We start from the raw sequence: 17011 nt of genomic DNA on the forward strand, positions 1-17011 counted from the left end.
GGTCCCCCGGGGGGTTCTGGGATTTTTGCTCACCGTTCTTATGATCATTTTGACCCCACGGGGTGAGATCTTGCGTGGAGCACCAGATCGAGGGAGATTATCAGTGGTCTTGCATGTCTTCCATTTCCTAATAATTGCTCCCACAGTTGATTTCTTCAAACCAAGCTGCTTACCTATTGCAGATTCAGTCTTTCCAGTCTGGTGCAGGTCTACAATTTTGTTTCTGGTGTCCTTTGACAGCTCTTTGGTCTTGGCCATAGTGGAGTTTAGAGTGTGACTGTTTGAGGTTGTGGACAGGTGTCTTTTATACTGATAACAAGTTCAAACAGGTGCCATTAATACAGGTAGCGAGTGGAGGACAGAGGAGCCACTTAAAGGGTGAGAGCCAGAAATCTTGCTTGTTTGTAGTTGACCGAATACTTATTTTCCACCATAATTTGCAAATAAATTCATAAAAAATCCTACAATGTGATTTTCTGGATAGTTGGAAGTGTACCTATGATGAAAATTACAGGCCTCTCATCTTTTTAAGTGGGAGAACTTGCACAATTGGTGGCTGACTAAATAATTTTTTGCCCCACTGTATCTCCCTGTCTAACCCTCTCTCCCCCTCATCTCCCTGTCTAACCCTCTCTGCCCCTCATCTCCCTGTCTAACCCTCTCTGCATGGGACCTAACACGCTTTACCAACTGGACCTGACTGGACTCAACTAGATCAAACCAGACCTAACTTGATCAAACTAGTCTAAACTTGGTCAAAAGGACATGGTTGATTGTAATTCTCAGACCCCCGTGCCTGTCTTGTCGACAGACCCACAATGCTTTGCGACCCAGCTCCCGTGGCGTCTTGGAGGACCTCAGGGAGACCACTTTCCCAGCCAACAAGATTACACTCAGTGGAAGTGGACTTCTGGATGGACATAGGGAGAGAATGAAAGAGAGAGAGAAGGTATAGTCTTATCTCTCTCAGGAGGAGTGATGAGCTGTGATGTCTTCTCTGCACTGACAGACAGATGGACGTGAATGTGTGCATAGATACACACAGGCTACTGTAGGTGTTTATTAGACTGATATACAGTATATGAACAACTATATACTAATAAATGATGGTGTTTGTTGCCTTTTAACACTGCACGTGTTTTACTGCTCTTTTCTCTGAAGAAGAATTAGTGGATCAGGATGTTTCTGTCTGGGTTATCCATGTGTGTGTGTGTGTGTGGTGGGGTGTGTGTGTGTGTGTGGTGGGGTGGGGGGTGGGGGGTAGGGTGTGTGTGTGGTGGGGGGGATGTGTGTGTGGTGGGTAGGGTGTGTGGGGGGTGGGTAGGGTGTGTGTGTGGTGGGTAGGGTGTGTGTGTGGTGGGTAAGGTGTGTGGGGGGTGTAGGGGGTGGGTAGGGTGTGTGTGTGTGGTGGGTAGGGTGTGTGTGTGGTGGGTAGGGTGTGTGTGTGGTGGGTAGGGTGTGTGTGTGTGGTGTGGGGGGTGTGTGTGGTGTGGGGGGTGTGTGTGGTGGGTAGGGTGTGTGTGTGGTGGGTAGGGTATGTGGGGGGTGTGTGTGGTGGGTAGGGTGTGTGTGTGGTGGGTAGGGTATGTGGGGGGTGTGTGTGGTGGGTAGGGTGTGTGTGGGTAGGGTGTGTGTGTGTGTGGGGGGGGGGTGTGTGTGTGTGGTGGGTGGGGTGTGTGTGTGGTGGGTAGGGTATGTGTGGTGGGTAGGGTGTGTGTGTGGTGGGTGGGGGGGCTGTGTGGTGGGTAGGGTGTGTGTGGGGGGTGTGTGGTGGGGTGTGTGTGTGGGTGGGGTGGGGGGGGGGGTATGTGGTGGGTAGGGTGTGTGTGTGGTGGGTGGGGTGTGTGGTGGGTAGGGTGTGTGTGTGGTGGGGTGTGTGTGGTGGGTGGGGTGTGTGTGGTGGGTAGGGTGTGTGGTGGGTAGGGTGTGTGTGTGGTGGGTAGGGTGTGTGTGTGGTGGGGGGGATGTGTGTGGTGGGTAGGGTGGGGGTGTGGTGGGTAGTGTGTGTGTGTGGTGGGTAGGGTGTGTGTGGTGGGTGGGGTGTGTGTGGTGGGTAGGGTGTGTGGTGTGTAGGGTGTGTGTGTGGTGGGTGGGGGGTGTGTGTGTGGTGGGGGGATGTGTGTGGTGGGTAGGGTGTGTGGTGGGTGTGGTGTGTGTGTGGTGGGTAGGGTAGGGTGTGGGTGGTGTGGGTGGGTGTGTGGTGGGTGGGGTGTCTGAGGATTCCTCTCCAATCTTTGACAGAATCCTAGAGATACAATAGTGATGTCATCACTGAGGTCACAGGACACCGTGTGCTGAATCACTGCTCTGTTCATTGGGGGATTGTTTCCTCCCCTTCGTCTCCTAGATTCTGCCACACACACACACACACACACACACACACACACACACACACACACACACACACACACACCACGCGCACACACACACACACACACACACACACCACACACCACCCCACCACACACACCACACACACACACCACCCACCACACACACCCCACCCACCACACACACCCCACCCACCACACCACACACACACACCACCCCACCACACACACACACACACACACCACACCACACCACACCACACACCACACACACACCAGCAGAGCAGAGACTCTAACCCGGGGGAACCAGACTGCAGTAAAGAGAGAGAAAGAGAAATCACTGATCAGTGAATAATGATGTAATTCATCACCCTTTTCAGTGATTCCCCAACCTCTCCTCCAGTACTCCCAGTGATTCCCCAACCTCTCCTCCAGTACTCCCAGTGATTCCCCAACCTCTCCTCCAGTACTCCCAGTGATTCCCCAACCTCTCCAGTACTCCCAGTGATTCCCCAACCTCTCCTCCAGTACTCCCAGTGATTCCCCAACCTCTCCTCCAGTACTCCCAGTGATTCCCCAACCTCTCCTCCAGTACTCCCAGTGATTCCCCAACCTCTCCTCCAGTACTCCCAGTGATTCCCCAACCTCTCCTCCAGTACTCCCAGTGATTCCCCAACCTCTCCTCCAGTACTCCCAGTGATTCCCAACCTGTCCTCCAGTACGCCCAGTGATTCCCAACCTCTCCTCCAGTACTCCCAGTGATTCCCCAACCTCTCCTCCAGTACTCCCAGTGATTCCCCAACCTCTCCTCCAGTACTCCCAGTGATTCCCCAACCTCTCCTCCAGTACTCCCAGTGATTCCCCAACCTCTCCTCCAGTACTCCTAGTGATTCCCCAACCTCTCCTCCAGTACTCCCAGTGATTCCCCAACCTCTCCTCCAGTACTCCCAGTGATTCCCCAACCTCTCCTCCAGTACTCCCAGTGATTCCCCAACCTCTCCTCCAGTACTCCCAGTGATTCCCCAACCTCTCCTCCAGTACCCCCAGTGATTCCCCAACCTCTCCTCCAGTACTCCCAGTGATTCCCCAACCTCTCCTCCTGTACCCCCAGTGATTTCCCCAACCTGTCCTCCTGTACCCCCAGACTCGATGATCAGGTGACCATTAACACAGCTGATTTAAGGAATGAGAGGCTTGATGATCAGGGGACCATTAGAATCAGCTGAAATAAGGAATGAGAGGCTCGATGATCAGGTGACCATTAGAATCAGCTGATTTAAGGAATGAGAGGCTCGATGATCAGGTGACCATTAGAATCAGCTGATTTAAGGAATGAGAGGCTCGATGATCAGGGGACCATTAGAATCAGCTGTGCTAGTTGTGGAATACACCAAAGAAGAGGACAGTCTGTGGGTTCCAGAGGAGAAGTGTATCATGTCTGTAAACACTCGATAGCCTGATAAGACTATGAGACGGGTGGGAAACCTGATCCTAGATCAGCACTCCTACTCTGAGACGCTTTGTGGATACGCGCCCTGGTCCCCCCTCTACATGGGAGGTTATTCAACTTGATCCAAAGGTAGAACTGATCCTAGATCAGCGCGTAGGGCTAACAGTAGCTCTGCTGATGGTGTGGTTCATATGAAAAGGTAGAACTGATCCTAGATCAGCGCGTAGGGCCCCTCACCTTGCTGTGACTGTAACAGTAGCTCTGCTGATGGTGTGGTTAACTTGAAAATGCAAAAACTGTTCCTAGATCAGCGCGTAGGGCCCCTGACCTTGCTGTGACTGTAACAGCAGCTCTGCTGATGGTGTGGTTCATATGAAAAGGTAGAACTGATCCTAGATCAGCGCGTAGGGCTAACAGTAGCTCTGCTGATGGTGTGGTTCATATGAAAAGATAGAACTGATCCTAGATCAGCGCGTAGGGCTAACAGTAGCTCTGCTGATGGTGTGGTTCTGCCTGCTGTTCTGTTCCCCCTCTGTTTCAGAGAAGGTCCAAGCACTGCTCGGTGTGTGTGTGGTCTTTGTCTGCTGGTGAAGGCTACAACAGCAGCCTATGGTCCCTCATATGAAACTATAGAGCTACAGGAACAGAGAGGTTGGCCTCCGTTGTGCTCTACAACCCCCCCCCCCCCTCCCCCACAAGCGTTTTGGGACTCGTCTAAAGTCAGCACAGCTGATCTGTCAACTTCTGTCTGTAGCGTCTGAACAAACTGTCAGGAACATGTCGGCTGTTTTCCTCTTGGACGCCCACAGGCCTCACAGAACAGACTTCCTTTAGATCTGTTGGGCTAGTAGCAGTAAGTGTCTATCAAATAATTAAGATGTTTTTGTTGATACTTCAAGGGGTCTTAAAATTCCAAATCAAATAGCAAAATGATCCTTGGTATGACCTTCTTTAAAAGTTCCACACAGATTAGTAGAACAGCACCCTCAACTCCCCTACTTCTTAAAATAATTCCACACAGCTTAGTAGAACAGCACCCTCAACTCCCCTACTTCTTAAAATAATTCCACACAGATTAGTAGAACAGCACCCTCAACTCCCCTACTTCTTAAAATAATTCCACACAGATTAGTAGAACAGCACCCTCAAAACCCCAACACGGCAGACGTAGACAGTAACGTGCGTTTGTGAGCAATGTTCTCCTCCAGCCCCAGACCCTTTAATGTCTGACTGTCTGTCTAAACACACTAATTACACTCTAGCTCGAATCATCACTCTAAACAGAAGTATCACGCACACACACACTGCACATGGTGTTCATTTGTGAAGTCAAAATCTCCACACAGGGAAGCCTCAGCCTGGATTGTATACATGTTCTAGTCTCTTGGTGTGTATAATGACATACAGTGTGTATCTGGTGGTTTGGAGAGGAGATACCTCCCACATGCAACAGGGGAGATACCTCTCACATGCAACAGGGGGCAGCACTGGGCAGAGAATGACAAGAACCTTAGTATAGTAGACTACCAGACGCTTAGTATAGGAGGCTACCAGACCCTTAGTATAGGAGGCTACCAGACCCTTAGTATAGGAGGCTACCAGACCCTTAGTATAGTAGACTAGCAGACCCTTAGTATAGCAGATTACCAGACCCTTAGTATAGGAGGCTACCAGACCCTTAGTATAGTATACTACCAGACCCTTAGTATAGTATACTACCAGACCCTTAGTATAGGAGACTATCACACCCTTAGTATAGTAGACTACCAGACCCTTAGTAGACTACCAGACCCTTAGTATAGTAGACTACCAGACCCTTAGTATAGTAGATTACCAGACCCTTAGTAGACTACCAGACCCTTAGTAGACTACCAGACCCTTAGTAGACTACCAGACCCTTAGTAGACTACCAGACCCTTAGTAGACTACCAGACCCTTAGTAGACTACCAGACCCTTAGTATAGTAGACTACCAGACCCTTAGTATAGGAGACTACCAGACCCTTAGTATAGTAGACTACCAGACCCTTAGTATAGGAGACTACCAGACCCTTAGTATAGGAGACTACCAGACCCTTAGTATAGGAGACTACCAGACCCTTAGTATAGGAGACTACCAGACCCTTAGTATAGGAGACTACCACACCCTTAGTATAGTAGACTACCACACCCTTAGTAGACTACCAGACCCTTAGTATAGTAGGCTACCAGACCCTTAGTATAGGAGACTACCAGGCCCTTAGTATAGTAGACTACCAGACCCTTAGTAGACTACCAGACCCTTAGTATAGTAGACTAGCAGACCCTTAGTATAGGAGACTACCAGACCCTTAGTATAGTAGACTACCAGACCCTTAGTATAGTAGACTACCAGACCCTTAGTATAGTAGACTATCAGATTCTGAGGCCAATCTTTTCCTGGACTAGCAACAGTCCAGACTGGATCCAGAATCCCTCATAGAACCCCAAAGAACTCCAATAAACCCCTCAGATCCAATCATAACCTCCCAGAACCTCTCAGTGATACTGGACTCTGCCTGAACCACAGATATTTCATATGTTTCATCATACTAATTCCCAATGAGGACATTATGGTTGTTTCACCATGCAGTATAATTTATCTTATGGATGTTATGTCTGGTCTCTCTCACACAGATTGGTTCTCTTTACTCTGACCTCTTCCTTTGGGCCAGTACAAACTCAGTCTACCTCTGTCTCTCTACAGGTCTCTCTCCTTCCCTCTCTACTCTTTCTCTCTGTGTGACCCTTTCTCTCTCATACTCGCTGTGGGAAGATGAAAGAGTGAGAAAGATGGAGAGAGAGACAGAGAGAGACGAAGGAGAGAGAGACAGAGAGAGGGGAAGGAGAGAGAGACAAAGGAGAGAGAGACAGAGAGAGGGGAAGGAGAGGGAGACAGAGGGGAAGGAGAGAGAGACAGAGAGAGGGGAAGGAGAGAGAGAGGGGAAGGAGAGAGAGAAAAGGGAGAGAGAGACAGAGAGAGGGGAAGGAGAGAGAGAGAGAGGGGAAGGAGAGGGAGACAGAGGGGAAGGAGAGAGAGTCAGAGAGAGGGGAAGGAGAGAGAGTCAGAGAGAGGGGAAGGAGAGAGAGATAGAGAGAGGGGAAGGAGAGAGAGGGGGGGAAGGAGAGAGACAGAGAGGGAAGGAGAGAGAGACAGAGACAGAGAGACAGAGAGAGACAGAGAGAGACAGAGAGAGAGGAAGGAGAGAGAGACAGAGAGAGGGGAAGGAGAGAGAGACAGAGAGGGGAAGGAGAGAGAGGGGAAGGAGGGAGACAGAGAGAGAAGGAGAGAGACAGAGAGAGAAGGAGAGAGAGGGAAGGAGAGAGAGAGAGGGGAAGGAGAGAGAGAGAGAGAGAGAGAGAGAGAGAGAGAGAGAGAGAGAGAGAGAGAGAGAGAGAGAGAGAGAGAGAGAGAGGGGAAGGAGAGAGACAGAGAGAGAAGGAGAGAGAGAGACAGAGGGAAAGAGAGACAGATAGAGGGAAGGAGAGACAGATAGAGGGAAGGAGAGAGAGACAGAGAGAGGGAGAGACAGAGGGAAGGAGAGGGAGACAGATAGAGGGGAAGTATACTGAGTGAACATTAACATTAAAACATTAAGAACACCTGGTCTTTCCATGATATCATCATCATCTACCTCTACACCTAGTGGACAAAACATTAGGGACTCCTGCTCTTTCCATGAGACTGACCAGGTGGATCCAGATGAAAGCTGTGATCCCTTATTGATGTCACCTGTTAAATCCACTTCAATCAGTGTAGATGAAGGGGAGGAGACATGTTAAAGAAGGATTTTTAATCCTCGAGAGACAATGGAGACATGGATTGTGTATGTGTGACGTTCTGAGGGTGAGTGGACAAGACAAAAGATTGAAATGCCTTTGAACAGGGTAGTAGGTACCAGACACACCGGTTTGTGTCAAGAACTGCAACGCTACTGGATTTTTCACACTCAATGTTCTTGAGTGTGAAAAATCAACATTCAACATTCTTGAGTGTTGATATGTCAACACTCAACATTCTTGATATGTGTATCAAGAATGGTCCAGCACCCACAGGACATTCAGCCAACTTGACACAACTGTGGGAAGCAGTAGAAGTGGAGTCAACATGGATCTGACCTCTTCCTTTGGGTCGGTACTAACAGTCTACCACTTTCTCTACAGGCCTTTCCCTCTCTGCTCTTTCCCTTTCTCCCTCTGTGACCCTTTCTGTCTCGGACAGGGGGAGAGAGAGACACAGAGCGAGAGACACAGAGCGAGAGAGAGAGAGAGAGACACAGAGCGAGAGAGAGAGAGACACAGAGCGAGAGAGAGAGAGAGACACAGAGCGAGAGAGAGACAGAGCGAGAGAGAGAGACAGAGCGAGAGAGAGAGAGAGAGACACAGAGCAAGAGAGAGAGAGAGACACAGAGCGAGAGAGAGAGACACAGAGAGAGACAGCGAGACAGAGAGAGACACAGAGAGAGAGAGAGAGACAGCGAGAGAGAGAGAGAGAGACACAGAGCGAGCGAGAGAGAGAGACACAGAGCGAGAGAGAGACACAGAGCGAGAGAGAGAGAGACACAGCGAGAGAGAGAGAGTGAGAGAGACACAGCGAGAGAGAGAGAGACACAGAGAAAGAGCAGGTATGTATATGTATTTATCTCTTTCTGATTGGTCAGTATAGTTTTAGCCCTGAGCTCTGGTAGCCTGGTGAGATGAATAATATTATGACTCTGTTTACAGAGCAGACTGGTCTGGTTACAAAGACAACACATGGTGACGACACATCTGGCTTACCTCTCTCTCTCTCTCCTCTCTCTCTCTCTCTCTCGCTCTCCCCCACACACACATCTCTCTCTATTGCTCACATTTCTCTCTCCTCTTAAAAGGAGAGATGTGCAGATGTAAAGAGAGTAACAATCAACTGGCTTTTTAATAGTTACAGGGAGAAAAATACAGATCTGTGCTTGATTGCTAATTATTCTATGATCACACACACAGGGAGAAGTGTTTCCATGTGTAGGAGTGTCAGTCGTCTGGTCAATGAACCACTAAGGAGTGATAAAGAGAATTACCAAGATGGCCGACCAAGTCCTTCTCCCAATGTGGAAACCATTAGGACCGCTGCAGCACTGCCACACACACACACACACACACGATGAAAGGAAGGTCGTGCAGAAAGCTGAGTGCTAATTGAGCGAAGGCAGCAGGAGTCGTCTCTAAACTACTTCCTGTTAGAATTGGACTCTGAAGTCAGGCCACGTTCAGCACTTGTCCAATAAGAAATGTTTGTTTTTATTGCAAAACGTTTCTCTACGGTTTGCACGAATGAATACACCTCAGGGCACAAACCCGAAAGCAATTCCAGTTGGCTGTGGTTTGATCTCAGACCAAAAGGACTCTGCTTTCATTCAGCCCTCAATTCCCAGCATGTGCGCTAGTGTGCAACAGTCTCTCATACCATTTTAGTAGACACTCTTATCCATAGTGACTTACAGTACTTAGTGTGTACATTTTCATACTGGTCCCCCCGTCTGAATCAAACTCACAGCCCTGGTATTGCAAGTGCCATGCCCTGCCAACTGAGTCACACGGGACCATACCTCACCAGTCCCTCCTGTACGAGCCTGCCAACTGAGTCACACGGGACCATACCTCACCAGTCCCTCCTGTACGAGCCTGCCAACTGAGTCACACGGGACCATACCTCACCAGTTCCTCCTGTACGAGCCTGCCAACTGAGTCACACGGGACCATACCTCACCAGTCCCTCCTGTACGAGCCTGCCAACTGAGTCACACGGGACCATACCTCACCAGTTCCTCCTGTACGAGCCTGCCAACTGAGTCCCACGGGACCATACCTCACCAGTCCCTCCTATTCGAGCACATACTCCCTAATACTATCTAAGTTCTGTTTCCTTTAGACCAGACCACAGGAATTTATATGAGGGGGAAACTATCACAGAGTTCAGTACACTGCCTAACAGGGCACACTAAAACAGGTCTCACAACTCTCTTTCTCCCCCTCACTTGACAGTGGTGAGGTCATGCACTCTATCTCTCTCTCTCTCGTTGAAACAGATGTGTGTGTGTCTACCGTAGTGAATCATAACTCAGCGTCTGTTTCTTATCCCCCAGCTGTGATCCAAGTCTTGATACGCTTCACACTCAGAATCCATCTCAGCTGACACTACCCGCTCCCCACCCTTATTCTTATTCTGTTATCTCCTGTTCTTCCTTATTATTGTTAGTATTACATTGTTAATGATTACTGCATTGTTGGGGTTAGAGCTGCAAGAAAGAGCATTTCCCTGTACTTGTGCACGTGACATTAAAACTTGATACCTCACTACGGAATCACCTGGTCTGTCAAATAGATGGATTACCTGTCAAATGAAATGAGACAGACAGCATATAGGAACCATGTTGTTCTTGGACAAGAAACTGCATTGGGCTCCGATGGGAAGGGGACATGAGCCTGTTTAAACGTGACACGGGACAATATCAACACACACCGAGCATTTCATATCAAATCACATTGTATTTGTCACATGCGCTGAATACAACAGGTTTAGACCTTACAGTGAAATGCTGACCTACACGCCCTTAATCAACAATGCAGTTTTAAGAAAAACACCTAAGAAAATAAGATGTCGTTTTACTGTTAAAACGTAATATAGTTGCGTTGCTAGGCGACTGTAAATTATTCTTATTTGCTGTTTGTACTGGGGCAGTGGGCGGGACCAAGCGAACGTCAATAATTCTGCGTCATGTGTGACTAACATTGGAAACATCGAATCAGAAGCTTGTCCGCGTTTTAAACCGACCAATGAGCGATTTCTCATCTTTGTTTGCGGAAGTGGAGCTGCTATCCTCCAGGCAAGTTTCGAGAGCAAATTTGAATGTATTTTGGTGTTGTTTTACAGCTCAAATGAAAAGCAGCTCACTCGAGAACGAGTGTAACATCGTAATGCAAAGTCATACATTCTATAAGAGCAGATATCACTGTAAATATCCCACGTGTGCTTTCTCCGTCGACGTTCATTCTTTCAAACCCGCTAGCCAGTTTTCGGCAAAAAAGCGTGTTTTTAATCGTGTCTTCCTTGTTTGTTCAGATGAGTACCTGTTCACTGGAGCATCCCAACGGGCAGGAGGCCGAATCTCTCCCCGCCAAGAGGCTCTGCAAGGGGGAGTGCGCGCAGGATGGGTCGGTCGAAGGTGGAGGGGGGAAGGCAAGCAGGGCCGTGGAGGTGGTAGGTGACATATCACTAATCTCGGCAACAACCCAGAACCAACATGGTTTGTCCACGAGAGAACATTTCACTGGCCTAGATAACCAGACCGGATGGAAAATGTACCAGTCTGTCAATCCGGAGTAGAAACAATAACAAAGCCTCTGTTATTGTAAAAATTCTGAGGGCCGGGCCTGGAAAAATGTAACCACTCAAATTCCCGGACAGAGCTTTGGATGCAAGGACTGACCATGCAATATATACACATTATAGCTTTAAGCATGTTTTAACGCTATACAGTGTTTGTTTACATTTACAATGCTGACAAACATTGGAGTAAAACAAGCTCCTATGAAGAATGTATAATGATGTTGCAATTGCAGATTGGCGTTTTTGTTTACTTTGTGGCAGCACATCTGGTTGGTGCCTGTTTGCACGTTGGCTAATGTTAATTATCTAGCCTGACACAATCTGTTCCTCTATAGTCTATAGTCATGCCAGTGTATAACCCCTCCTGTCTCTAGTCTATAGTCATACCCGTGTATATCCCCTCCTGTCTCTAGTCTATAGTCATATCAGTGTATAACCCCTCCTCCTGTCTCTAGTCTATAGTCATACCAGTGTATAACCCCTCCTGTCTCTAGTCTATAGTCATACCAGTGTATATCCCCTCCTCTAGTCTATAGTCATACCAGTGCATAACGCCTCCTCCTGTCTCTAGTCTATAGTCATACCAGTGTATAACCCCTCCTGTCTCTAGTCTATAGTCATACCAGTGTATATCCCCTCCTCTAGTCTATAGTCATACCAGTGCATAACGCCTCCTGCTGGCTGGATGAGTGTCTGCAGGGGATTGTGGACCAGGACTACACTGGCTCTATGGAACTGTCTGTCTACGATGATGCCAGCACTGTGAGTTACTAGAATACTACTATAGTACTACTGCAGTACTACTAATACTACCACACTGTGCGTTACTATAGTACTACTATAGTACTACTACAGTACTACTCATACTGCTGCACTGTGAGTTACTAGAATACTACTATAGTACTACTGCAGTACTACTAATACTACCGCACTGTGAGTTACTATAGTACTACTACAGTACTACTCATACTGCTGCACTGTGAGTTACTAGAATAATAATATAGTACTACTCATACTACTGCACTGTGAGTTACTAGAATACTACAACTGCAGTACTACTCCACTGTGAGTTACTAGAATACTACTCATACTGCTGCACTGTGAGTTACTAGAATACTACTATACTACTACAGCAGTACTACTCATACTACTGCACTGTGAGTTACTAGAATACTACAGTACTACTATATATATATTTTTTTAAATCTTACCTTTATTTAACTAGGCAAGTCAGTTAAGAACAACATCTTATTTTCAATGACGGCCTAGGAACAGTGGGTTAACTGCCTGTTCAGGGGCAGAACGACAGATTTGTGCCTTGTCAGCTCGGGGGTTTGAACTCGCAACCTTGCAGTTACTAGTACAACGCTCTAACCTCTAGGCTACCCTGCCGCAATACTACCGCACTGTGAGTTACTAGAATACTACTACAGTACTAATAATACTACCGCACTGTGAGTTATCAGAATACTACTACAGTAGTACCAATACTACAGTACTGTGAGTTATTGAATAGTGCTATAGTACTACTACAGTACTACTAATGCTACCGCACTGTGAGTTACTAGAATACTACTACAGTACTAATAATACTACCACACTGTGAGTTATCAGAATACTACTACAGTACTACTACAGTTGTACCAATACTACAGCACTGTGAGTTATTGAATACTACTATAGTACTACTACAGTACTACTAATGCTACAGCACTGTGAGTTACATACGTGCGTGTATGGGTTGTGTGTGTGTCAGGATGGCTCCAGAGCGATAGTGGAGGGATGGAGGGAGAGGCTGGAAAGGAGAGGTGTTTCCATGGTGATCTCTGGCCATGACTCCGCCCAACCCAGGGGAGGTAAGTGTACGAACGCAAGGTGTCTGTGTGAGGTGTGTGTGTGTGCGGGGTGTGTGTGTGCGGGGTGTGTGTGTGCGGGGTGTGTGTGTGCGAGGTGTGTGTGTGTGCGAGGTGTGTGTGTGTGTGAGGTGTGTGTGTGTGTGAGGGGTGTCTGTGTGTGAGGTGTGTGTAAGCGAGGTGTGTGTAAGCAAGGTGTGTGAGGTGTGTGTGTGTAAGCGAGGTGTGTGTGTAAGCGAGGTGTGTGTATGTGTAAGCGAGGTGTGTGTATGTGTAAGTGAGGTGTGTGTGTGTGTGTGTATGTGAGGTGTGTGTGTGTAAGCGAGGTGTGTGTATGCTAGGTGTGTGTGAGGTGTGTGTATGCTAGGTGTGTGTGTATGCTAGGTGTGTGTGTATGCTAGGTGTGTGTGAGGTGTGTGTGTGTGTATTGTAACAGACCCCATGTTGATCTCCTCTCCTCCAGTGGGTCATGCCAAGAACCAGGCTGTGTCTCAGAGCTCAGGAAAGTACCTCTGCTTTCAGGACGCTGTGAGTCACAACACAACGTGTTTATGTTAACCTGTCTCCTGTGTGTTTGTCTGTGAGATAATGTGTGTGTCAGTATGTGGGAAAGAGAGGTGGTGTGTGTGTGTGTGTGTGTGTGTGTGTGTGTGTGTGTGTGTGTGTGTGTGTGTGTGTGTGTGTGTGTGTGTGTGTGTGTGTGTGTTGGAGGTCTGGAGGGAGTCATCGTCATGCTCTAGCTGCTGCTGTCTGACACATCTGGGCCACGTTTAGTACCACACACACACACACACACACACACACACACACACACACACACACAGAGACACACACACACACGCACGCACGCACGCACGCACGCACGCACGCACACACACACACACACACACACACACACACACACACACACACACACACACACACACAGGCTATATAACAGGTGGGTACTGTACCAGAGTAAATGTTTGACAGAGCTGTCAGTATAACATGAGGACTGAGACTCCAGTCTGTGTGAGTGTTGTGTTAGAGTGTGTGTGTGTTTGTGTGTGTGTGTTACACTTAGTAATTGCTAAATGAGCCTAAGCTCCACTGCATGTTACCGGTGTCAATGAGCGAGTTTGTTTTTCATGGCCCGGTGCCAGAGGTGGGCGGAGTTTTTACATTTCAGGCCATTCCATTGGTGCACATCTGAGAGCAAGAGAACCAAAGCACTAACCAGAGACATCGCAGCCAGGGACATCGCACACACACACACACACACACACGGATATGCTCTGTCTTGTGACGCACAAAAAATACAAAATATGGAACTGAATTATAGTCACGAGTTCTGGCCCCCGCCGTGTGTGTGTGTGTGTGAGTGTGTGTGTGAGTGTGTGAGTGTGTCTGTGTGTGTGTGTGTGTGTGTGTGTCTAAGATGCCTGGGGCTGTTCTGTGCCCCAAAAAAAGCATAATTCCTGAAATGAGACTCTTTCTTATCCCGACTGGGCTGAAACAGAGTTGAAAGAGAACGGTGATAAAATCAGACCGTTCCTCTAGAAATATAATGAAATGGTCAAATAGAGTTCAGTATCTCTCTAAATATTATCCTCTCCGCCCTCTCAGAGTTTAATAGAATGAGTCGGGCAGATCCGGAGTGAAAACATTTTTTGGGGGTGGGGTGTCTCACATCGAAATGATTGGCTGAGCCTCTGGACTGAGAACAGGAAGTTAAATGTATTGAGCTCATTAGAATAGTAGTTAAGTTGAATTAGTTTCTCATAATCCATGAAGAGAATGCAGCAGGGATTCCTGTTTCCTGAAGAAGTAACGCCTGTTTCCGTGTGCCTGTTTCTGTGTGCCTGTTTCTGTGTGCCTGTTTCTGTGTGCCTGTTTCTGTGTGACTGTTTCCTGAAGAAGTAATGCCTGTTTCTGTTTGCCTGTTTCTGTGTGCCTGTTTCTGTGTGACTGTTTCCTGAAGAAGTAATGCCTGTTTCTGTTTGCCTGTTTCTGTGTGACTGTTTCTGTGTGCCTGTTTCTGTGTGACTGTTTCCTGAAGAAGTAATGCCTGTTTCTGTTTGCCTGTTTCTGTGTGCCTGTTTCTGTGTGACTGTTTCTGTGTGACTGTTTCCTGAAGAAGTAACGCCTGTTTCTGTGTAGTCAGTCAGCGTGTAGAAACAGTCAGCGTGCAGAAACAGTCAGCGTGTAGAAACAGTCAGCATGTAGAAACAGTCAGCGTGTAGAAACAGTCAGCGTGTAGAAACAGTCACCGTGTAGAAACAGCGCGTAGAAACAGTCAGGGTGTAGAAACAGTCAGGGTGCAGAAACAGTCAGGGTGTAGAAACAGTCAGCGTGTAGAAACAGTCAGCGTGTAGAAACAGTCAGCGCGTAGAAACAGTCAGCGTGTAGAAACAGTCAGCGCGTAGAAACAGTCAGCGCGTAGAAACAGTCAGCGCGTAGAAACAGTCAGCGTGTAGAAACAGTCAGCGCGTAGAAACAGTCAGCGCGTAGAAACAGTCAGCGCGTAGAAACAGTCAGCGCGTAGAAACAGTCAGCGCGTAGAAACAGTCAGCGTGTAGAAACAGTCAGCGTGTAGAAACAGTCAGCGTGTAGAAACAGTCAGCGCGTAGAAACAGTCAGCGCGTAGAAACAGTCAGCGCGTAGAAACAGTCAGCGCGTAGAAACAGTCAGCGTGTAGAAACAGTCAGCGTGCAGAAACAGTCAGCGCGTAGAAACAGTCAGCGTGTAGAAACAGTCAGCGTGCAGAAACAGTCAGCGTGTAGAAACAGTCAGCGCGTAGAAACAGTCAGCGCGTAGAAACAGTCAGCGTGCAGAAACAGTCAGCGTGTAGAAACAGGGTGGGCGTTTGATTTACAGACTCTCCCATCACATGTTCACTGCTATAGAAACAGAATGACATCATGATGATGTCTATCATGGTGGGCGTTTGATTTACAGACTCTCAAATCACATGTACACTGCTATAGAAACAGAATGACATCATGATGATGTCTATCATGGTGGGCGTTTGATTGACAGACTCTCCCATCACATGTACACTGCTATAGAAACAGAATGACATCATGATGATGTCTATCATGGTGGGCGTTTGTTTTCTCTCCCATCACATGTACACTGCTATAGAAACACCACAGTCTCTAAGGGTCACAGTTCAATGAAAGGGCAGCTACTCTTGGCCTCCTGATGTGGTTTAACAGTTGTTGTGGAATTAGAACTACATTTGGTGTTTGTCCCATTTTGTGAAGTCTTGGTAGGTGAGCAGACCCCAGACCTCACAACCATAAAGGACAATGGGCTCTATAATGGATTCAAGTATTTTTTAGCCAAATCCTAATTGGTGTGTTGAATTTTATGTTCCTTTTGATGGCATAGAATGCCCTTCTTGCCTTCTCTCTCAGATCGTTCACAGCTTTGTGGTAGTTACCTGTGGCGCTGATGTTTAGGCTGAGGTATGTGTAGCTTTTTGTGTGCTCTAGGGCAACGGTGTCTAGATGGAACTTGTATTTGTGGTCCTGGTGTTTGGACCTTTTTTAAAACAGCATTATGTCTTACTGAGATTTACTGTCAGGGCCCAGGTCTGGCAGAATCTGTGCAAATGATCTAGGTGCTGCTGAAGGCCCTTCTTGGGTGGGGACAGAAGCACCAGATCATCAGTAGACATTTGACTTCAGATTCTAGTAGGGTGAGGCCGGGTGCTGCAGACTGTTCTAGTGCCCTCTCCAATTCGTTGATATATGTTGAAGAGGGCGGGCTTAAGCTGCAATCCCTGTGTCACCCCACGGCCCTGTGGAAAGAAAAACCTCACCCTTGTTGTTTGTGTCCATGGGTTTCATGTCGTCATGTTTTTCCCCCCAACACCACTTTCCATCAATTTGTAAAGTAGACCCTCATTTCTGGTTCTCTCTCTCTCCTCTCTCTCTCTCAACTCTCTCCTCTCATAATCTCATCTCTCTCCTCCTCTCCCTCTCTCTCTTCTGTCTCTCTCTCTCTCTCTC

General features: G+C 47.8%; 1 protein-coding gene across 2 annotated transcripts in view; it reads left to right on the forward strand.

Annotated features, from left to right (window-relative positions):
- Positions 1–10655: 10655 nt before the first annotated feature.
- qtgal (queuosine-tRNA galactosyltransferase) overlaps positions 10656–17011 on the forward strand; it is a 40254-nt gene continuing 33898 nt past the window's right edge. For both annotated transcript variants that reach the window (XM_031811204.1, XM_031811205.1), the window contains exons 1-5: positions 10656–10788; positions 10897–11034; positions 11809–11925; positions 12920–13019; positions 13480–13544. In XM_031811204.1, the coding sequence (XP_031667064.1) occupies positions 10897–11034; positions 11809–11925; positions 12920–13019; positions 13480–13544 (420 nt within the window). In that variant the 5' untranslated portion in view covers positions 10656–10788. The remainder of the gene's footprint in view (positions 10789–10896; positions 11035–11808; positions 11926–12919; positions 13020–13479; positions 13545–17011) is intronic.

This window comes from Oncorhynchus kisutch, unplaced genomic scaffold, assembly GCF_002021735.2.
Source record: "Oncorhynchus kisutch isolate 150728-3 unplaced genomic scaffold, Okis_V2 Okis01b-Okis20b_hom, whole genome shotgun sequence".
Classification (NCBI taxonomy): Eukaryota; Metazoa; Chordata; class Actinopteri; order Salmoniformes; family Salmonidae; genus Oncorhynchus; species Oncorhynchus kisutch.